Raw genomic sequence first — 23408 nt, forward strand, 5'->3', positions numbered from 1 at the left:
AACCTAAGGCATTCCTTCATAGCTGCTCAAACCTGTATCTGTAGTGTCAGTTAGTTTCCTTTGATTTGTTTTCTAAATGCTGAATGGATTTTGTTGGTTATGAGGGAAGTGAAAATTCTCTGAGCCTAAGATAATACTTTTTTACATACAGTTTCTGCTGAATTGTATTTAACTCTTCAGAAATCTGATGTAACACTGATTAAAAACTTCACAAAACACAGGTGGTATGGAGAAGATGAACAAAAAGTTACTTTCCACTGTCTCTTGCTGTATGGACTCCAGATATTGTTGAAAGGAACTTGGAAGGATCTCATTCAAAACACACAGACAGGCACCATGTAGTCAGGCTGCTGAACTCCTTACTGAGGGATGTTCTGTGTACTGAAAATGTATATGAACTCACAGTGTGGGGCAAATTGATTCAGCCATTTAACAGAGGCTACTAAATAAAAAAACATCATATGTGGCATTTGCCTGAGTCACAGATAGTAGCTGAAGAGGATTTGCAAAAGTTTCACTGTATGTTAATGCTTTCCTTCCATTACTTTAAAGTAATTTGCTTCTGACTCTTTGAAGATGACAAAGTGAACTGTGGGTGTGGTTGTCCTTATGCACAGAAACAAGGCAAAGTTCCAATGTAAAATGAAAAAAACTCTTTATGACTCAGTTATAATTCTGCTGCAGTCTTACTGTGAGCCATAGCCAAAGAGCCAAACACTGGAGTCTGCAAATTTGGGAAGATTATAAAGGTTGGCAATTTTGCTTGCACTTTAAAAATTATTTCTGTGTAAGGGATGGAAAAAATACTTAGACAAGAAAGCTTTCCAGGGAAACTAAAAATTGTTGCCTTTAAGTGGCTCCTTTTGATGTGTTCAGTGTGAGCAGCAGAACAACAGCAGCCAGTTTGCTGAATTTTTTTGGAATTCACAGTTCACGTATCATCTACTTGCAAATGTGGAAGAGGAATGTTCAGATTTATTGGAATAAGAATCATCAGACAACTTGTGGCATATAGCTTTATGGAACTGCTTTTGCCGCCTATGTTATATGGGTTATTTTTTTATTTACTACATTGTATATTTGGGATTCTCAGCTGAAAGTAGAGAGCTTTGCCAAATAAGCTCGGAGGAGGGGAAGGAAAGGAAGATGTGGGTTTAGCACTGTTGGTCAACTAGTTTGTAACCAGTAACCTTAATTAATAGTAATTAATATTAGAAATTAGTATACCAGTTCTTGCAGGTGATTAGTTTATGAGGAAGTACCAACTACAGGTTGACTCTAGCGTGGCTTCTTGTATATACCTATCTTTTTCTGTAGCACTGCATTTATTCTGATTGGTGCATAAACTTGTCTTGAAAGTAAGAGTTACAAATATGTCACTGTAAAGTACTACAGGATATTCTTTTAAATTTTCCAGCGATGACAAGGCTGATAGTTCAATTGATGCTGGAGAGGCTAGTAAACCTGCAGAGATGCCTACACAGAGAAGAAAACGGATCTGCACCATGCCCAATCTTGTCAAACCCAGAGCTGGACCTTCGTCTGCTCAGCGTTCTACATCAAAACCACAAAGACGAGCATCACAGACTCCTGATGGCAGTGCTCCACTTCAGAAGGATTCCTCTCCATCAGAAAAGAGTAGTGTTGAAAGCTCTTCAAAGTCTCTCATGCTGCCTGAAAAGAAAACACCCGTGCCACAAGTGCCACAGTTTTCCCCGCTAAAAAAAATGGTGAACAAAGAGCAAACTATAGGTGTAGCTGCTCAAAAAAATGATGATACCTTGCAGAAGAACATACCCTCCCCACTCAAGGAGAGACCAACACAGGAAAGGTCGAGAACACAGGAGGAAAAGCCACCTACGAAACCTGCTCCTGTAAAAGAGAAACAAATGTGTTCTGACCGTGAAAGGATCCTCAAAGCTCAGAAGTTAAGAGAAATGCTTAAAGAAGAGCTGAAGAAGGAGCGGATGGTAGGCCTCTGTGTTGAGCAGTGCTGATCTGTGAAGGGCAAAGATGTGTGATTCACTTAACATACAGTATCTCTTTGCAGTAGTGTTTTCTGATGATCATAATTTGCTTACTGCTGATAGTCTGTGATATAACTCTGTTTACAAGCAGTAGTAGTGCTGTGTTCCTTCATAATACAGATTTCACAAGAAATTGTTTATCTTTTCATATGTATAGACCTAGAAGCCTTTTTGACATGAGACTTGCTATTATATTATAGTCAACATTCCAATTAAAAAAAGATCACAGTTGGTAATGGGAAAGTGTGTAGAAAGAAGCCTGTGATTTGGGGTTTCTCATATCTTTTCAGCTTGGTTGTTGACAGAGTTCTGTAGTTTTGAATAACTTCTCACTTTTACTTGTGCCAAGTATTGAATTTCTCTGAGAGGTTAAGTCACTTCAGGGTCTGTGACATCCTTTCTAACAAAGGGACACTTTCAATATAAACTTATTTCAGTTGTTGGGGAAGGTAGATGGAAACAACAAAATTCCCCCGAGGGGGTACTATATAAACAAATAAAAATACTAATTTGTGAAATATAAAGTACTTTCAGGGTGAATTTATGGATATATTTTTCTTTTTATATGGAAGCAGTTGAAACACAGACCTCCGATATTTGAAGGACGTTCTCCACCAGATCGTTCTAAAATGACCATGAGAGACTTGATATACTATCTGCCAGAAAACAATCCTATGAAGTAAGTTTGTCTCTTTTTCTCTTTTCTTAGTTTAAATGATTTTTCTTTTTCTACCAATTTAATAATTGTGGGGGAAAAAAAAAAGAGTTTTTAAATCTGGATTATTAGCACAGGTGCAGTATTGTTGCAATAGTAACAAAAGCTTCTAGACATTTTCACATCTACTCAATCTTCACACAGGAACAAGAACGGAGATTAGTGTACTTGTTGAAACATAAAAATTTGAACCCATTCCCAGTGTTGATTTATATCTGTACAAATGCAGAATAATAGAAATTTTTTTTCTTTTTTTACTAGCGGCTGTGAAATTTTTTGTTAGGGCTGCTGGGGATGTTTTGACTGCCTGCCAAATCTAGTGGACTACAGGAAGCTAAGCATTTCTCCTTCTGAGGTGCTGAAGGGCAAAATGCACTCCAAGACCCATGAGGTCTCTACACTCCAGCTGGATGGATGTAGCTGCTACCTTTGCCTTTACAGGTTTCACCAGTAGGGAGGCCGAGTGAGCATCCCAGAGGTGCACATACACAGGGAGCACTAAGGTAACTGGCTGCACAGACTACCACAGATAGAGCAGGGCCTTTTTCCTGCAATTACCAAAACCAATCTGCTCTGGTTTCAGCTGAGATGGACTTGATTTTCTTCTTAGTAGCTGGTGCAGTGCTGTGTTTTGGATTTGGTGTGAAAACAATGTTGATAGCACACTGATTTTTAGTTATTGCTGGGAGATGTTTGTACTAGGTCAAGGACTCTATAGTTCCTCAGGCTTTGCTAGTGAGAGGGCTAGAGGGGCACAAGAAATTGGGAGAAAACACAGCTGGGTCAGCTGACCTAAAGTAGCGAAAGCGGTATTCCATACCATGGGTTGTCATGCCTGGTATATAAACTGGGGGCACTTGGCTGGGGTGGGTGGATCGTTGCTTAGGGAGTGGTGGGGCATCAGCCAGCAGGTGGTGAGAAGTTTTATTGTGTGTCACTAGTTGTCTTTTCTCTCTTCTTTGAAACCTTTGGATTTCATTCCTCTCCCTTCCCCCTCCTTTGGATTATAACCATTATTATTATTAATATTGTTATTGTTTTTATTTCAATTATTAAACTGTTCTTATGTTTTACATTCCTTTCTGATTCTCCTCCCCACTCCTCTGGGTGAGGGGGGGTGAGCGAGTGGCTGCATGGTGCTTAATTACCAGCTGGGGTTAAACCATGACACAACCACATAAACATAAGTACAGCTATCCAAGTCTAAGATTCTTCCTCTCAGCAGTGGATGAGTTTTCTGTTACTGTCTGTTACTGCCTGGTTGTTAATGTTTGTGTGCTTGCATGTTTTATTTATCCTTTTCCTTGTTATTTTTTCTTTTACAAAAAATAGCCCTTAAGCAGGTAATGAACAGATACTCTCACGTTCCCTGTACCCTCACACTGGATTACTGCTTAAATATTTTTTTTGTCCTTGCTTATACAACAAGAAAAGCAAAACTCATTAAGCAGTGATGTTTGTTCAGGTAGACTCAAGTCTAGGTGTGGTACAGAAAATGGAAAACCAGCTCTGTGTTTCTTTGTCCATTATCCACTAAAAGCAGGTCTTGTGGAATGAAGCAGAAATGTATCTATGCAAGCATTCATCTCTAGCTTTTTATAAAATTTTAGGTCTTCACTGGCAGAAGAAAAGAGAACAGAAAAAAATTCTGCACTGGGTCAAATGAAAGAGTAAGTCCTGGTGATGGAAGTACTTCTAGTTAAAAAGTTTTCTGATGTTAAAAACCCATGTTTCTGTGGTAATGCTAACAGTGTAGGTGTATTTCTTTTTAGATACTTAGTTTCAATATCAGAGCCCTTATTTATAACAAAGTGTAGTCTGGGATGGGAGGGTGGTTAAAGGACGTTTTGCTTTCAGTATTATGGTTTTTGATTTGTCAGTTTAGAATGCAAAGCAGATTCCAGAGTTTATGTACTGACTAACTTGTTGGAGGGTTGCAGTGCTGGTTCATTAAATTGTTGAAAGTCTGGCATACAGAACAGCAACCCAAAACACTAACAAAAGTAGTATTTTTGCTTGGTCTCTTAACATTGTAGACAGGAAGAGAAAAGTAGTCCTGATCATGAAGATGAGGAGGAGGAAGAAGCAGAGAATGGGGAGGACAGTCAGGACGGTCCACTTCTAGTTCCTCGTGTAAAAGTAGCAGAAGATGGCTCCATTATTCTGGATGAAGAAAGGTAACAAATTCCATGCCTGACTCATGGACAATATATACTACATTGCTGCTTAGTTTGTGAATAGAGAACAGGTACTTTGGGTGGGGACAAATGTGAGTGTATTTGTATTAAAGAGTTTAGCTATCCTAACTTGGGAAACAGTGCAGATATGTGACAAAATATATGCAGCATTTATCTGCATCTCAGTAGTGGTAAACTTTATGAGAAATGTTTTTGGAGAAGAAGATAAAGTGTCATCTTTGGTTAGAGTGAATGTATACTGAATATCTGTCAAACTTCAAAATGTCTTCTGTTTAATTAACTACTTTGTTTCTCACAGTTATATGTGTCTACTTATTGTAATTCATTTGTCAATATGATTTGCTCCAGCTTTGGATCTTGCATGTTGCTGGTTTTTCAGCTGTCACTCTTTCCAGTAACTTTGCTTAGAATGTGTGTTTGTAAAGGAATTAGATTGTCAAATTACTGAGTTCCCTAAGTGTGTTATTAACATGAGATTTAGGCCAAGCTGTAAGGATAGAGCAGTCCTGGTAAAACAATTTGGAAGTATCCTAAAAGGATACAGACAGGCTCTTGTGGTTTTGCAAAGTAATTTTCTTGAATGTTAAAAAGACAATCTTATCTTTTTAAAGATATTTAATTATGTCTATCTGTACTATATCTTATAAAAAGCAAAAAGCAAATTTATTTGCACAGGCAGAGTAGCATAATGATTTCTTTCTGCATTCTCCCAATAAAATACATGTTAATGTAATTATTAAACCTGATTACACAGTACAAACTCTTGGCTTTTGGGAGGGAGGAAAAATCTGAATAGCTGGCTTATAAACACTACTATGTGTCTTAGCAATATTTTCAGGTAAGTCTCTTTGTGTGTTTGCTTTTCCAGTTTAACTGTAGAAGTTCTAAGAACAAAAGGTCCATGTGTTGTAGAAGAAAATGATCCCATCTTTGAGCGTGGCTCTACAACTACGTATTCTAGCTTCAGGAAAAGTTTTTACTCCAAACCATGGTCAAATAAAGGTGAGTATACTATGAGTTTCAAGTTTTGAGCCAACAGAAAAATCCTAATTTTCCATCTGTACTTTGTAGTCAACAATTTTTATTTCCAGTGGTGTAGATGGATCTAGTTACATGTGATGTAGTCTCAAACCTCCAAATGCTTTAAAACAAGCTGAGCTCTGGTTTAGTGTGAAAATTGGCATGTTTAAACAATCCAGTGCCTTATGATATGCAGGCTGCCTGGAAATTTTTTCTGTCATGGATGTTTAGATGCTGTGTGAATGCTAGTCTGCCTTATCAAAAGCGTAATTTTGGATTCTGGTGCCCATATATTTGAGCTCTATATTGGACAGTTAGCACTTCCTAAGAGCTTCTTTACTTGGTTCTTCCATCATGGACAGGAATAAATTATATTAGCCATCTCAATGTGGGCTAATTTCAGTGTACGTGGACAGCTGTGTTTTTGTGAGTGGGTGGGTTATTTTTGTACTACGCCTGTGAACTGATTATTGTCTCTAGGCTGACAACACTGTACAAGACTTCTTACAATTGGAAGTGGGTTTTTTTACAACTGTAGATGGAAAGATTAGCTTCAGAATTCACTGTGCTGCTTTCGGAATGCACCTGTTTCCTGTTAACAAATAATAATGGAGATGCTATTTTTACACATGCTTTTTTTCTGACTTCTATTTGTGGTTGTGTTCATAATAAAAATAAACGTTGACAATTTGGAGTTGGTTAGCTTTGATTTACTAGCTTTACATAACATATTTCACATTCTGCAGTTTTATCATAGATTAGACAGTTTTTTTCTGTTAATACTTCATTCAGGAAATGTTATTAGAGGTATGCAGGTAAAATAACACACATAGTCCAGCTCAGCTGAACTTGTGACCACAGTAGATAACCTTAAAATTACTGGTCTGGTTGCATTAAGTTTGAAAGGTATGTTTATTTTAGACACCAAGAAGGAGGGTTAACTAAATACTTGTGTGTATCTTTTTTCCCACCCCACTCTAGAAACAGACATGTTCTTTTTAGCTATCAGTATGGTAGGAACAGACTTCTCCTTGATTGGACGGCTGTTTCCTCATAGAGCCAGAGCAGAAATTAAGGTAAAAATTAAAGCGCTCAATAAAGCAATTAAATGTCCGTTTTGACTTTTCTGTTTCTCATGTGCTATTCCTATGCTTCCTCTATTAATATTGGTAATTCTGATGGTAATTGGCTCTGTAGCACTGTTTTTTTAATACTTACTACCTCTTGGAAAAAAGTACCTGAAACATCAATATGCTGCGTTGAATTCTGATCAACATAACTAGTAAATCTAGTGTACCTAGCCACAGTTTGTCTTGATTTTATTTTAACTGAAGAATGTGATAAGTGTAAGTGGATGTTTGGTGATGGTCTTCTGTGTTGCCTCTTTTGTGTTGCGCAGTTCTGAAAATCTTCGATATTTCAAACCCTGCTTAGATTGGAAGGATAAAGATGTTGAAAATAAATAATTATGACTGGTGATGTCTATTGGTGACCCATTTTATATTTGAAAATTAATTACAAACTTTGTGTCCTTTGAGTGTTCTTTTACAGTTTCTAAAACTATAATTGTTAAAAATTAGTTTTAACAACTATAATTGGTAGAAAATTTTGTTGGATTGAAGGCTTATCTTGATCTGCCATTTTTCTACAATGTATTGTTGCATTCTTGCTTACTGAAAAGACAAATACACCTTTGCTTTTAGAACAAGTTCAAACGTGAGGAAAAAACTAATGGATGGAGGATAGACAAAGCTTTCAGTAAGTAAATATACCACGCTATCCTACAATGAAGTCACGTGGTAGTCATCTTTTTTTCATGGTAATTTTTTGTGCTTTGCCTTGCTTGAATTAATTGTAAGAAAAGGTTTTTGCTTATAGGTGAGTTCAAAAGCTGGGGGAGCTTGGGCTTTTATAACAAGCGTGGTTCACTGTAAAGACCTTTAGGTTTAATTTCTGGCTTTTCTATATAATAAATGAGATAAATGTAAACTTTCATATATATATTTAGTTGAAGATTATTCTGATTCATGTGAATTTCTAGCACAGTTACTTACTGTAAACTGCTCTGAGAATCTGTAGCAGCTTTGTGTGTTATTTGGATGAGCTACCTAAGTCCTAGAGCAGCTTGTTAGTATATTATTTGATACTGTGGTACAATTTGTGGTTTTTTCACTCCTTGAATTTTCTAAACTATTAAGCACTGTAACCTTTTTACTCTTTTTTTTAAAACCAAACCACCATAACCCATATACATATATATGATACAGAAAGTATTTGAAAAAATAATTTTCTATTTGAATTAATATAACCATTGGTTTTGAACATCATAACATGTACCTCTGATTATTTTACAAAGCAGAAACTTGGAAAAATTATCACCTTTGAAATCTCTTCTCTTTACTTTATTCTCATAGAAGAAAGGCGGCCCTTTGATTTTGAGTTCTTTGCCCAGTTGCTTGAGAAGGTCTTAGCAGATGAGGAAAAGAGAAAGCAAAAGACTGTTAAAAGCCAGAAGCCAAAGGAAAAGAAGCCATCAAGGCCTCGGAAGAAGCCAAAAGGTACTTCAAAGACTGTCTGAGATAGCATTACAGAGCAGTGGTCAATAATATGTTGCTAGCAGAAGAAAAATCACAGGGAATCTTATCCTTCCCTGTTCCAGAGAGGGCAAGAAGAGCTTGTCTTCATGGCATAACTTTTTCAGATGTGGTTTACTGATGGGTGGCATGGTAATAATTAGTTGCAGCCAGTTTCCTGAGGTGCATTTTCTCTGGGCAGAGTATGAGATCACACTGAGATTAGTGCTGTTTCACAGTCTGAAGCACTGATGTTTTTGACAGGATATTCTAATTTAATAGTTGATAAGTATCTTCATGAGTTGCTAATGAATTTGCTTTTAGAATCCCTGGGCCAAAACTGTATTTTTGGCAAGCTCTTTAAATTTTTCTTACATTTAAAACCCTCTTCTTTTAATGGGCTATTTCTCCTCTAATTATAGTTTGACTTCCTCAGTCTGAAAGGTATGATTCTTTTCAGGGAGTCTTATAAAAGTTGCTTTAGTTTTTTGGTCTGTTCAAAATAAAGATTATGTTTACTTACTATTGATCACCATATAGTGTATTACTTCGGTACCTGTGAGAGGACCTTTCAGAGATATGCTTAAATTAAACAGTTATACTGAGACCATTTCATAAACTCCCTGCTAATTCTGTGGGGTCGTTCACTTGTATGTTCCACAAGGACCCATTTTCTTGTAAGTGGTATTGTGGATCAAACAAGTGAACAATCTTTTTAAAGCAATGCTATCTAGGAAGCAGCATCATTGGTTTAATTCTTAAAATCACCATAGTTGCTGCTTTTCTAGAGCCTTGATTTTGGATTTAAGTAAAATGTCCCACTTATTAGGACTTAACCACATACAGAAATTCTGTTCATAGGCTTTAATAGTAGATTAAAGGTACTTTATATGTAAAGCTATGTGAGTATGCTTTTCTACTTCTCTTGCATTTGGATTTCTTAATTACAGGGGAACAAGCTCATGTAAGAGTAATAGAAAGGACAGGGAAAGGTTCTTGGTGGTTGATGCTCTGCATAAATATAAGATGAAGACAAAATGCCCTGAAAAAGGGAGAGGGGATAATTTTAGAAACTTGTTAAACCAAGAAGAGAACTTGTGAATTATTAGCTAAATAATAATTCAGCTTTCTTATGTAAATAAGAATGGTTAACTACAGTCTATTTATTGATCAAAATTACTTTTTCATGGCATACTTCCTGCAACCATCATCACCTCTTTCCACAGAGATACGGGAATTCTTTTCAGGAATAGCAATGCCTATTTTTTCTGGATCCAAAAGGGACTGTAAAAAAGTATAGGAACAAGAACATTTACTAAATTGGCTTTACATCCTATGTTGACTTCATGCTGGTGAAGTGTTGTACCATGTGCAGAATGTATTTTGTGTTTAGTGTTGAAGTTAGTCTATGCTGAAGCTTTTCTGTTGTCAGTGACTGACTTCTCATGGTTGCTCATATGTCTGGCAGTATATTGACAGAGATGTATGAATTCACAGGATGTTGCTAGTGGAAATACCTTTGCAATTTATGGCTCCTAATACTTCACCAGTCTATTAACCAGGAACTGTATTTTCTCAGCAGCAAAAGCTGCCAGCACAGAAGCTGCTAATGATCAAGATGATCTTCAGGAAGCCAGAATTTCTGATGCAGAAACAGAAGGAGATGCTGTGATGGCTGAGAAGGAAAATGAGGAATCTTTGAGCCTCTCTAAACAGGCAGAAGAACAGGTTTCATTAGAGCCAGCACTGGCAAAAGAGAAGAGGAAGAAAAAGAGAAAAGATGATCTTGAACAGGAAGTGGAGAATCTTCCAGAAGAAATGTCTGTCCCTGCAAAAATTGCCAAGGAAGGGAAGTCTTCTGAGAGAAGTAAGATGCAAAAATGCTCACTTTCAAATGTTCAAAAATAATTTTTTTATATAAAGACATTGTCTCCTGGTTTTGACTGGAATTAAATTAATTTTCCTCTCAGTAGCTGCTACAGTGCTGTGTTTTGGCTTTAGTATGAGAGTATTGTTGACGGCACACTGGTGTTTTTGGCTGTTGCTGGGTGATGTTTATACTCAGTCAAGGGCTTTTCAGTTCCTTGGGCCCTGCCAGCGAGAGGGCTGGAGGGGGGCAGGGGAAATGGGGAGGGGACACAGCCAGGGCAGGTGACATGAACCAGCCAGAGGGATATTCCATACCATATGACGTCATGCTGAGTATATAAATTAGGGGGGGGGGGTTGGTTGGGGCTGGCCAGCCAGTCGCTGCTGGGGGACTGGTGGGGCATCAGTCAGCAGGTGGTGAGCAATTGTATTGAGCATCACTTTTTTTTTTTCTTCTTTCTTTTTTCCATTTGGATTTATTCCTCACTCTCTCCTTCTCATTACAGTTGTTGTTATTATAATGTTGTGTTTTAATTATTAAATTGCTCTTATCTCAACCCACAAGTTTTACCTTTTTCCCTGAATCTCCTCCCCATCCCTGTGCAGGTGGGGAGTGAGCAAGTGGCTGCATGGTACTTAGTTGCCAGCTGGGGTTAAACCACAACACATTGCAAACTTAAAAATGAGAACTTGGGTTTTGATTTCTGCTTTCATACTAGATCTAAGCATATATTATTTTAGCTAAGAATAGTTCTCTTAAATCTTAATACTTAGGCATTTCTACTGCGTTTTTTTTGTCTTAAGTTAACTCTTGCTTCACTGTGGCTAGGATTTGAGAATTGTAATTCTAGGATATTGCCCAAAATGTCCAAATTGATTTAATTCTTATTCGTTAGCAGAAAAAAATGTAGTATGTGATGTAAACGGTGATGGTCATACTACCTGTGGAGAAGAACTGGGTGGTGTTATTGAAGGAAAACAAGGTGAGACTGCTGTTCCAGAGGAAGAGAGATCAGACTCCTGTTTACTAGTGGATGACATAATGGAGAGAGAAAGTGATGTCAATTTATGCAGGTAATGTTTACAATGGAAAGCTTAGGCAAAATAAAAAGTAATTTAGAGTTTTAATGTTGGTTTTGTTTATTTGTGCTTCTCATCATGTTAACTGGCACAGTATAGGCAGGTTTTTGGTTTCTGAGGACTGTCCTTGGTTTTAGTAAGCTGTTTTTAATTTATATTCCCAATATATTCACTGCCCTGATGGGCTGCTTTTGCAAAATGAATTTACATTAATATTAAAACCCCATCCAAAACTGCTTTCACTTTTCTTAGTGTTCGTGAAGACTATCGGCTTATCCTAACTCCTAATATTTCTCTTAAAACACTCCTTAGTAATGTTGCTAAGTAGGGTTGCTATACATTTGGAATTTATATCTGTTCCTAATAAGATGGCCCTTGTGGGAAGGGAATATTGCTTGGACTTCATTTGTGCAGAACCAGGGTCGGAGGCAAGCTTTTGGTTTCAATTTGGACATTCTTTTACTGGAAAGAAGGTGGATGTTTATTAAACTTGTTATGTAAGGATGCGGTAAAACTAAAAAGTCATTATGAAGCTGTTAGTGCTACTTCAGAATTTTGCATGTTAATTGTTGTATTGAGCTGTATTGTAATTGTTTGTTGTTTCATACAGATTGTATGCCTTTAATAACTCAGTTGGAAGCATATGAAGGAACAGTATTTGTCTTTGAACTCAACATAGATTGTTAAAGAAGATCGGGGGGGAAAGCTCTGCATGCAGTGTTTATATTAGTAAAGTCTGTTTTAATAAACAATGTCTAGAATAATCAGGTGGGATTTTAGCATCTTATCCTTGCATCTAGCATTGCAAAAGTACAACAATTGTTCTAAAGCTCATATCCTGCAAATATCACTAAAACTTGTCAGATTCTTTGAAACACATGTGTTTAACATCAAAATCACATAATTTTTTGTACAACTTGATCTATTTGTAAACAATAATAGCTTTTTTATTAGAATACACTAATAAAATGTTTTTGTGTGCTTTTATTGATTTCAGCTTTGAAGATAGCAATGATGTTATATTAGAAACAGGATCTGCTGAACTAAGAACTCTAGGTACTAGGGATGATACATCACAGGAAAGCCAGATTTCAGAGTTACCAGTTTCAAAGATCAGAAGCAAAGAAAGACAATCTGAAGAGACTAGAGAAACAAAGGTATTTTTATTTTTTTATGTAGGTCTTACTTATTAAGATCTTCCTCTTTACCATTAAAATTGTTTTTGTAAATCAAAGCCATTTTTTGGTTGGTTTTGTGATGTTTTTACCACTAGGTGGAAAAAAGGCAATTATACTACATTTATTCAGAGAGTGTACTGCTCGTGCCTGGGTATTCTCATAGACAATTTAAATGGCTGAACAGTTTTATTATTCACAAGTGAACCAGTGAAATATCAACACTGAAACCCTGGAGCAAGATTTTGCTGGCACCATATTGGAAACTGGTTTGAGCAGGATGAGCATTGAGTTGTTTGTGCCTGCTCAGCACAATGAATGGAAACCTGTGTAAACTCTTGTCCACTATTACTGGCTGCCGTGAGGTGTTTCAGGAAAGATACAAGATACTGAACCAAGATTGAATGATCTTTTGGGTATGTTGTAATTGGGTCCATCAGTTTAAAACTTCCTTAGATGGTGCCTGGCTTCTTTTGAAGCCCATGATACACCTCTTGCTCGTCAGTTTGTCTAGCTGCTTTTTTGCATCTCTGTACCTCTGAGATGAATTGCATGCTGCAGCTGAGAGTTCATTCCTTTAATTATTTACTTAATAAAAGAAGTGGGGTTTTGGGATTGTTTTAAGCCTGATGCCTAGTAGTTTAATGTGCACTGCACTCCCATTGTTACATTCCTGTTCATCTTCTCCAAGCTATTCGTGTTTATAATGCCACTTTTTCCTCTCTCCAGCAACATTGTTTTCAAGCTGAAGAGTCCTAATCTTACATTTCTCATTGTATAGAGAAAGTTCCATTCCTCTGGTCATCCTTCTATCACTGCATCACTGTCATTTTCAGAACTTATTATCATACTGTTTAAGGATTTGTGCTGAGGGGGTATGAAGTACTTTCTCTCATGCTTTCTAAGGTGAAGAATGATCTTATGACTAAAGTCTGTGGTGAGACATCAGAAAAATCGAAGTGTTAGTTTTCCCCCAATGTAGTGTGCAAGTTCTTTGTCCTTTGTCCTTTATTTTAGAGTCTGTTACCTAAAAAAATGTCTTCATCTTAACAGAAAATCAGCTACTTAGGATCTTTGCAAATACTAAATGCCTGTAGTTGGAAATGTTGTAACAATACAATCTCCTGATATTAGTTGGAATAATATTTATAAAACCAATTAACTGAACAGGGCAATATGCTATACACACCAGCCTATTACAGTGATATCAGTAGCGGGAGTAGCTAAGCTTTCTGTCTCATTAGTTATGGCTGTTTGACATGAGAAAAAGTCATAATAATTTCTAAAACTGGTAATTTTAAAGGACCTTTTATATGAGTTCTAATTCTCTTGCCCTGCTGTGGTTAATTTACTTTAACTGTATATGAACATTATCACTGACATGAAACTAAAAAACCTGAGCCAACCAGTGATGTGAAACATAATTCCATTCATAATACTGAAGAGGTAAATGGACAAATACTGGTTTTATGCAGTAGCCTTTTACCTTTATTACCTAAATAGATTCCATAAAATCTTTGCTGTAATTGTGATTAGTTTTCTATGTTGTCAATTTTTATTTTTTGTTTTGTTCTTCATTTTCAGAGTGGTAGTCAGTACTCTTTAGGAAAATGATTTAAATACTGGACCTGGAAAGTAATGATAGCTGATACTGCCTAAGGGAGCCTGTTATCAGCTTCACCCAGTTAAAAGACAAAGCAATAGGCTGACAGGAACCTCATGGAATTTAACAAGAGGAAGTGCAAAGTCCTGTGCCTGGGGAGGAACAGCCTCAGGCACCAGTGTTTGCTGGGGGCCACCCAGATGAAAGCAGCTTTGTAGAAGAGAACCTGGGGTCCTGGTGGATGCCAAGATGAGCATAAGCCAGCAATATGTCCTGGCTGCAAGAAAAGGCTAATGGTATCCTAGGCTGCATTAGAAGTGTTGCCAGCATGTTGACGGAGGTGATACTTCCACCCTGTTCAGCACTGGTGAGGCCACACCTGGAGTACTGTGACCAGTTCTGGGCTCCCTGGTATGAGAGAGATAGACATACTAGAGATGGCCTCTGAAAGGGCCACAAAGACACTGAAGTGTCTCTGCTGTGATGAAAGGCTGAAAGAGTTGGGACAGTTCAGCATGGAGAACTAGGATTCTTAGGGCGATTTCTTCAATATCTATATAAAAAACGAAAGGGAGATTCCAAAGAGGACAGCGCTAGGCTCTTTCCAGTGGTGCCCAGTGACAGCAAGAGGCAACAGACATAAATGAAACAGAGGAGATTGCTTCTGAACATCAGGGAGTACTATTTCACTGTGAGGGTGAGCAAACACTGGGACAGGTTGCCCAGAGAGACTGTGGAGTCTCCGTCCTTGGCAATATTCAGAAGCTGCCTGGACATGGTATTGGGCAACCAGCTGTAGATGGCCCTGCTTCAGCTGGGGGGATGGACCAGATGACCTCCACAGGGGCCTTCTAACACTCAGCCATTCTGTGAATCTTGTTTCTGCTTTCATTTACATTATAGCAAAGAACTCTTCTATATTTATTGTTTCTTTTCTACAACGTTTTTTTTTCCTTACTCAGAACAAAGGTGTATGTGACTTACACAGACCAGATAAAAAACAGAATGTATCAGAAAGTGATTCTCAGTCTGAAGTCACGTAAGTAGAATTATTTTACCTTGCAGTGATACTTGAACTAATTCTACGTTTACTTATTTGGATATAATTTTGATTGACCATAGTAGGTTGAACTAGACAGTAGATCATGATAACTTTTTTCCATATTCAGTGAATTTTTTTGATAGAATTTTCATCAATGAGGAGCAATGCTTTGACTAAGATTTAAAATGTTACATGGAAATGAGGAGGAAGACTTAAGTAAGTTTGGAGAAATCTATCCCCTCTACAGTCAGCAAGAATGAGAGATAGAGGAAGTTTTAGCATATTGTGGGTGAACCTTGGTTGTAAAAATTGGTTGGCTTTTTTGTTGTGTTTTTTTTTAAGGGCTTCACAGTATTCTTTTAAATTCCCGGTTGTCTGTCAGAGCTTATGAGCTTACACACTGTGTGTATGGTGTATTCACACCTTCCTAATTGGAAACTGTTGCTCTTTGGAACTCAGTACAAGAGTCTAAGTTGTGGCGCACATCTCTAGAAGATAGTCCAAGCCGTGTCTGTCTTACTTGTGCTCCATTGTGAAGTTAATCTTTGTGACTATTTCTTATACTTGCTGCTGTAACTGAGCAGTGGTATTTAAACAGATCTGCCTAAAGTTTCTGGTTTTGTGTGATAAGTGACTTCCTAATTTGTGATACAATTTTTTAAAGGTGATTTAGGGATGGACTGCTAGTTAATGCTAAATTGTTTTTCATGCTTCTGTCTTTCCCTTATTGAAGGGCAGCTTGCTTTTATGGTAAAGACTGTCAAAGCTTTTATTTGTCCTGTCCTAGGAAGAATATAAGGTAGTAGTTCCCAATCTCAGGATTGATTGTAAGCTCTAAGACTCTGTCAAACTGTGTGTGAATCCCAGGACACACTATTGCAATCGTTAAGGACACGGAGGCTGATGTGTGTACCCCATTTTTCAATAATATGTGGGTGTTGACAGTAGGATGAGGTGTTTGAAAGCAGCAGTTCATAGTTCAGTGAGTGACATAGCTTTGAAAGGAGATGGAGGTACAGAAGAGGCAAATACAAAATCTTGCATATAAAGCAAAATTGCTTTACTTTGGAGCAGGTTTCTGTTGAAATCAGTAAGCCTGTTCACCTTGTCATCAATTGGGGATCCCTAGGAGAAGACATATTCCTATTTAGTTAACAGCAAGAAACACTTCTTCAAATAAATTTTAAGTCAGCAAAGTTGTTAACGTTTATTTGATACTCTTTGCATTAAATAATAGCATATTGTCTAATATCAGAAAGATCCAGTGTAATTGTTTTCACTTTATTGTCTTGCTGCATTACCCATGCACCCATGTGGTGCTCTTGAAGTACATCTTGGACCATATAAGAATTTAAGTTTCTCTTTGGTAATAATATATACCACCTCTTTTTACATCTTAAGGAAAACTGAAAAGCCAGCAGACAGAGGGCACTTGCAAAGACCTAAACCTACTTTTAGGAGATCATCTGGAAGGAGTGAAGCAGCAATCCAAAAGAAAATGGAGGCTGAAACTTCCACTCCAAACCTTGTGAATACAGATGAAAAGGTCAGAAGGGGGAATATTGTTTAACATGATATGGTCTTAACATATCTGTTTTGGTCAGTGCTGGTACTGTGGGCTAGCTACAGTCCAATATTCTGAGAATGGTTTCTGAGGTATCCACACTTGTCCAAGACAAATATGCCTTGCCTTAATTCCAGTACTCTGAGGAGGACAGTAGAAGAAACAGAAATGAAGCCACAGAAGCAGAGAACATGGATTTGGATACTAAATCTGAGTAAGCATTGAGATCGCTTTTCCAGTCTCCTAGAGTTAACTGACTATAATTGTTACTTTATTTTATGTAGTGCTCTTATAAAAAGACCACAATAATTGTGAAGTCTTAATATAAATCTTGAATTTTACTGTAGTATTTTCTTGGATGATATCAAGTGGTACTATGGTGTGTAAGGTATGTGCTTCTTTTCTGGGAGGCTGGCAAAAGCATTACTTCATGGTACAGTACCAGCTATGCTTGGAATTTGGGAGGGGGAAGAGGATGAAGTGCTGACTGTGGCTTTGCCTTCCTCAAGGTCTCAGTTGCCAGCTAATGGGTCTGCTTCTGACACTTGCAGAAACAGCTATGATATGCAGTCTAGTTAGGTTCCTCCCCTGTGTGATAAGTTAATATCTTTTTAATAGGTAGATAAATTGAGTTTCCACACTGTAAGACTAAACAGTTTGGTTCTCGTGTGAAGAAACTTACCTAAGTTTGTGCAAATCCTTTTGAAGCCAATCCATTTCCAGTAAAGAAAGCTGTGCAAGTCATTAACTATTACATAGGCTTGGGTATTATGGAGTAAATGTCACTGTTGTGGATCCTTTGTGCAGAGAACCTGAGAAAACTGTAACTGCAAAGGCAATAATTAGAGGATGTCGACAGAGATTTAAGCCTAATGTTACAAGAGCATCTGGAAGGAAAGAAGAGCCTCAAAAAGATGCAGGAAAGGATAAAATGTCCCATCCACAGCCTAAGGGGGAGACTGAAAAGGTATTTAATAAAGTAACTGGAGATGATCTGTTAGCTAAAAAGCTGCTGATGCCACAGCAATGTTACCTTTTTCTGCTTTTTCTTTTCCCCTAAGTATGACCAGGAATCAGGTACTTAACCTGCAGTGACAGTGTGATATTGCTTGGAGGCCACAGCTAAGCTGGGACCTTGTCACACAAACAGTAGATGCCAGTAGTCTTTCCTGTCCTGCAATTAATACAGCTTTAGTTGTTTGATCTAGATTTTACTGCACCTTTTTAGCTACGTGAAATGTACAATGTATAGACAATTGCCTGTTCTGTTAGGTAATGCTGTACTTCATATATCTAAGGGAGTTAATGTCTTCATGTTTTACTTCTATTCAGAATACTGACCAAAATAATAGTTCTGATGCTACCAGTGAAGAAGCTGCAGGAAAAGATGATAAAGTCCTGGAGACAGTGTCTCAGTAAGTATGTGAAAATTGAGAAGACGTGCTGCATTCCAGCCATTTGCCATCCCTCTTGCTTCTGGTACTATTACGTAGTGTGGCAATTATAGAAGTTTCTGAAGGAACAATTGCAATGAGACAGAAATTGAGGGAAGAATAGAATTTTATTTTTTTAATGCATGAAACAAATAGATGAAACATTTTTATTTTTAAAGCAGTGCTTTTAAATGATATTTCAGTCATGATAAATGCAAAAAACCCTGAAAAGTTAATCCTTTGCAAACTAAAACAAGCTTTCTCTGCAAGCTTTCTCTGCTAGCTTTGATACTGAAATGCATCAGTTTCAGTGGTTAAAGTGTAATTAAGTGTTAGGTGTCTGGTATTAGGAGAAAAAATTCCAATGTGTGGAAAATTTGATGCACATGTTAATCAAGAACTGTTTCTTTTTCTCTTCAATGGAGAAATGGCAGCTGTAGTGTAAAAGGAGGAATATATTTTACAGGAGATACTGTAAAAACAAACAAGTGAACAAAACTAAAAAAACACCTACAAAACAAAAAAAAGCACAACAGCAGCAACAAAAAACCCCACAAACTTCTGTTTTTAGAGGGGGATAGTTGAAGAGGATGGAGGAGGGTAAACTGGGTTTCATAACCTGCTAGGAAAATACTTCAGCAGTTGTTAAACAGCATGTTAATGAAAGAAACTTGGTGCTCAGGGAGAAAGGCATAGAAGCATCTGACAGTTTTAATAATGTGCATCTGATACTTTTATGTGAGTAAGATTATGAAGTTATTTATGTGTTTTCTGAATGTTGGTGATTTTTAACCCTACATTAAATGAGGTCCATCTGCCTGTAGACCAGATAGGAATACAAGAAAAGCCATTATGGGTCAGAAAAAGGTCTTTCTAGCGCAGTATCCTGTCTCCGGTGGAAAAAGATAAAGAACAGGGCAAACATAAGTTTAAACTTGTCAGGTACTTTTTCAGTCTCTAGCAGATACACTTCTGACTTTGTTGTTTCATGAAGTTAGTAATGCATAGCTCCATTTTAGATAAGTGTATGTTAAAAAAAAGAAAAATCACCACTTCTTCCAGACTCCTCCAACTTCCACATGTGCTATGTACTTAAGCATCTTATGTATTTTTCTAGGTCTAATGAAACAGCTGTTTTACAAGAAGACAGCAAACAGAGTGTGCTGAAACCAACACCTCTAGAGAGAGGCAGAGTGCAGAGACCAAAACCAAATCTAGGAAGAACTGCTGCAAGGCAAAAAGACGTGACAGATGAAAAAGATCCTGAAAAGCAGAAAACTGAAGGTGGAGAAGTAGAAGAACATGCGATACACCATAGGGATGAAAAGAACGACCCAGACCTCAAGAATGTAAGTTTCTCGAGCAGTTTTGTAGGTACACTGTCTTGCTGGCTTCTAAGTAGAAACCTTAAGTAACAAAGATCTAGGTACATACCACATAATTTGTAAGTGTAGCCTTTGCATGCTTTGTTTATTGTTTCAGAACAAACTGAATTGTCATAAAATTTCCTCATGCTTGGGTTCTGGTTTCCATGTTGTGGTATTTGTGATACCAGATCTGAAAAGAGAAGTGTAGAGAAAATGGTCTCTTGGAAGAGGACCACTTCAGGGAGAAAGTATATATAAAAATGGCAAATTTTTACTTTTTACTGTCTACTGGTATTAGTTGGATACACAGGAAGCAAGAGAGATCTTTTTGAGTGTTTTTGTAAGAGATGCTAGAATAAACTTTTTCTTTTCCTCCTGCTCTTCTAAAAGAGAGGTCAGGCAAATCTTTCATCTTAATAGAGTGAAATTTTTATTCCTCTTAGGATGTGACAATTCATGAAGACATTCAGCTGTGCAATGTCATGTTAGAAGGGGATGTTTCTACAGATTCTGAGATGAACTCAACACCTACAAGGCAGTGTTCCGAAGAAAAGTCCTCAGAAGCAGAAAGTTATGAAAGTGAAAAGGAATTGTCAGATGTCTTGAAACAGATGTCAGATTTCAGCACAGGGTATGGTTATTTTTTAAATAGAGAGACGGGAGGGTTCAAAATCATCAATATCTCTAGGTATTCTACACTTCTGCATTCAAATAAACATTAAAATCTGTAATGAGATGTTTATTCAAGACAATACTATACTTAAACAGACAAAACCCGAAGAGCTTGAAAGCACTAAATTAATATGCTGTTGGATGTTAATTTTAATTTTTAGACTGTGAACGCCGTTTTCAAATAAATACATTTTTCTGATGCTCACTTCCTGTGATTATCTTCTCCATGTTGGTCCTAACAGTGCATCCCTGTGTGCTTATGTAAATCCTTGATTACAGGGTTTGGTTTCCTATTAAAAGTGTCCTTTAAAAAAAAACAACCAGAAAACTGCTGTAAATCTACAGGGTAGTTTTAAAAATTACTAGACAAAGGCGTTTGTAAAATGTTTGTGTTCCTCTCAAAGTGTAACTGGAAGTTGCAGTTGCTCAGAAATGGCATCTTTTTTTAATTTATCTCTTTTACACCTGTTTATAAGATACACAGGTTTTTGGTGATGTTGGATGTGGATCTTTATTGGGTCTTTTTTCACACTGTCAGTAACTTTGTTATTGTTCTAAGAAAGCTAAGGATTTATACTTGGCTGCTGTATTGAAGAGAGCTACATACAATTATGTCATGCACGACTTGGAGAACCACTGTTGTCCCGTGCCTTTGATTGTTCTTTGTTTTGTTTTTTAGGGAGTCTGGTCCTCGGAAGGAAGAGGAGAAAACCGTTGCATCATCAGCTCCGCTGCTGAGGAGTCGAGTCCACAGACCAAAGCCAAATTTAAGAATGACAACTACTAGAAAGGAAGTGCTGGATGTAAATAATAAGAGTGTATCACAGAAAGATACCAACAAAGAAGAAAGTCTGACACAGTGTGACAGTGAATGTAGCATCCTTCCTGATACAGATGTAAGGCTTTTTTTTTTTTTTCCTTTAGTTATATTTGAGCTTTTCGATTTGTAAAATGAAATACTGATGATTTAAAAAAATACAAAGTTAATCTTTTTTGAAACAGTTTTTTCCAAAGCTAAAATCTTCTACATGAAAACTTTTTTCTGCTTGGTTGTGTGTGAGGAGAAAAACATCGCATCCATTCTGTATCTCTTGTTTTGTGTCCAGATGTCTTTCTGACCTGAAGTGGCGTTGTAGAGTTGACAGTGAAGAAAGCAAAGTATTAATAGAAGATGCCAAAGAAGAAATATAGTTGTAAAGTTATTTTGTTTAAAAGATACAACTGTGAGCTTTCCTGAAAATACTAGCAGATTATTAGTGAGCAGTTACAGAGGAGTTTTTGCAGGAAACACTTCACAGAGTGAATAGTACTGAAATTCACAGACATCATAATGTCTCCATTTGGTTTAGTATCATGACTTTTGCTGGTTCTTGCGTTTATATTTTTCAGAAAGCAGGAAAATATGAAGTAATGCAACCATTGGAATCCTTAGGAAAGGAGAAGTCACTTGGCACTCAGGAAGTTTCTGAGAGGCCAAGCTGTAAGTCACCAAAGACATTTTCAAGATCAGAGGATGGTGAACTCAAGTTTTGTCTCCCTGAAATTGTCCAAGATGACACCTCAACTACTAATGCAGAGTAAGAGCTTAGCTACTTTGTTTTCTTGACTGCAACAATGAAAGTATTTTAAAAACAAATTATTGTGCTCATGGATTGCTAACTGGCAAAGAAAATCTGATAAAAATACTGAATGAAATCTCAGTTCTTATAGTTTGATACTAGTGATACTAAAATTCCAGTTACTTCTATGCTAAGCGCTAGATTAATAAGCCTTCATTTTACAACTTTTTTGTCATCTGAAACACTAGATTAATTTAATGTAAGCAGAGGAATACTAGTTTGCCTATCAGAGAAACCATGTGAAAATTGATTTGGCATTATACTAATAAGCAGGACAGTAAGTTAATGCTTCCAGCAAGTTAGTTAATTGTGTTGTGGATGTAGTTATGAGACCAGTGCTTTGAAATTTTTGCTGAAAGTTTTGTGTTTGGGATTTAAATTTAGCAGAACTTTACATTTACATGGTTTCTTTTTAAAAACTCAGCTGTTTTTTTATATATAAATATAATTAACCTGTGTTTGCTAATGGCATGCTTTTGTATTAAGTTTCAGATTTTTTTTTTTCTGTCTGACTTTGCATTGATAGCAAAAATACCACTGAAGATGAAAGTAAGCAAACACCTCTTCAACCTGTCCAGCTAGTGAGGAGTAGATTTCAGAAGTACAAGCCAAGCTTCGTAAGAGCTGTTGGAAAGAAGGAGTTACAAATAGCAGAAAATGAGAGGGAGAAAAATCCTGAAGCAGAGCAGTTGGTATTGCAAAAAGATGAGTCCACCAATTCTGTCATAGTAAGTCTTATCAAGAATAAGCACTTCACCTTCAAAAGTATGGTTCCAAGTTGCGTGTTCTATTTTATGAAATTAAATTAGAACATTTAGTTGCATTCTCTGAAGCTGAGATGCCATACTAGATGAAAAAAAATTCCCTGAACCCTGATACGTTGAGGTATTGCAGATACGAAATCAATGAAGTCTATAACTTGTACTGTTAATGACTTCTGGAAAATCAGGATCTGATTTTGATTGGATTGCGTGATAGAAAAAAGGATTATGCACATTTAAGGTGAACTCTAGAATAAAAATGTGGTTTATATTGCAATACATAACAATTAGCTTTTTCGCTTATTTTATCTTTCCTGTTTGGATGTATCAAGTCTGTGTTGAGAAATCTGGTACAAAGTATCAAGAGAAGGCAGAGGAGATAGCTATTTTTCTGTTAAAAAAATAAGGTCTTATTAATCTGGTAAGTTTTGACTGGCTTCAACACTACATTGCCTGACACTCCTCTACTTTACACAGGTAAATTGAATCATTCACCCACACTGTGTATCCCCACAAATACTTTACTAGGCACTGTGAAAGGTATTGAAATCCTTGAAAGCCATTATAGTATGATGAACCTTGTAACCATTTTGTGGGGTGCTCATGATTCTCGTCATGGATGTAGGCATGTCTGCATAGACTTGCCTTAGATCCCAAACATAGCTAAGCTTCGTAAGAGTGACTCATTTT

General features: G+C 37.0%; 1 protein-coding gene across 5 annotated transcripts in view; it reads left to right on the forward strand.

Annotated features, from left to right (window-relative positions):
• BDP1 (B double prime 1, subunit of RNA polymerase III transcription initiation factor IIIB) overlaps positions 1-23408 on the forward strand; it is a 55133-nt gene that overhangs the window by 3389 nt on the left and 28336 nt on the right. Inside the window, exons 2-22 of one of the 5 annotated variants that reach the window (XM_055698955.1) lie at positions 1418-1970; positions 2600-2706; positions 4353-4412; positions 4779-4919; positions 5809-5942; positions 6942-7036; positions 7664-7718; positions 8375-8518; positions 10113-10400; positions 11299-11476; positions 12480-12639; positions 15223-15299; positions 16704-16848; positions 17004-17080; positions 17674-17833; positions 18199-18281; positions 19417-19648; positions 20110-20297; positions 21018-21234; positions 21728-21915; positions 22484-22685. In XM_055698955.1, the coding sequence (XP_055554930.1) occupies positions 1418-1970; positions 2600-2706; positions 4353-4412; positions 4779-4919; positions 5809-5942; positions 6942-7036; positions 7664-7718; positions 8375-8518; positions 10113-10400; positions 11299-11476; positions 12480-12639; positions 15223-15299; positions 16704-16848; positions 17004-17080; positions 17674-17833; positions 18199-18281; positions 19417-19648; positions 20110-20297; positions 21018-21234; positions 21728-21915; positions 22484-22685 (3484 nt within the window). The remainder of the gene's footprint in view (positions 1-1417; positions 1971-2599; positions 2707-4352; positions 4413-4778; positions 4920-5808; positions 5943-6941; positions 7037-7663; positions 7719-8374; positions 8519-10112; positions 10401-11298; positions 11477-12479; positions 12640-15222; positions 15300-16703; positions 16849-17003; positions 17081-17673; positions 17834-18198; positions 18282-19416; positions 19649-20109; positions 20298-21017; positions 21235-21727; positions 21916-22483; positions 22686-23408) is intronic. The other 4 variants (XM_055698958.1, XM_055698956.1, XM_055698959.1 and 1 more) reach the window with 4 other exon arrangements.

This window comes from Falco cherrug, chromosome Z, assembly GCF_023634085.1.
Source record: "Falco cherrug isolate bFalChe1 chromosome Z, bFalChe1.pri, whole genome shotgun sequence".
NCBI classification, from domain to species: domain Eukaryota; kingdom Metazoa; phylum Chordata; class Aves; order Falconiformes; family Falconidae; genus Falco; species Falco cherrug.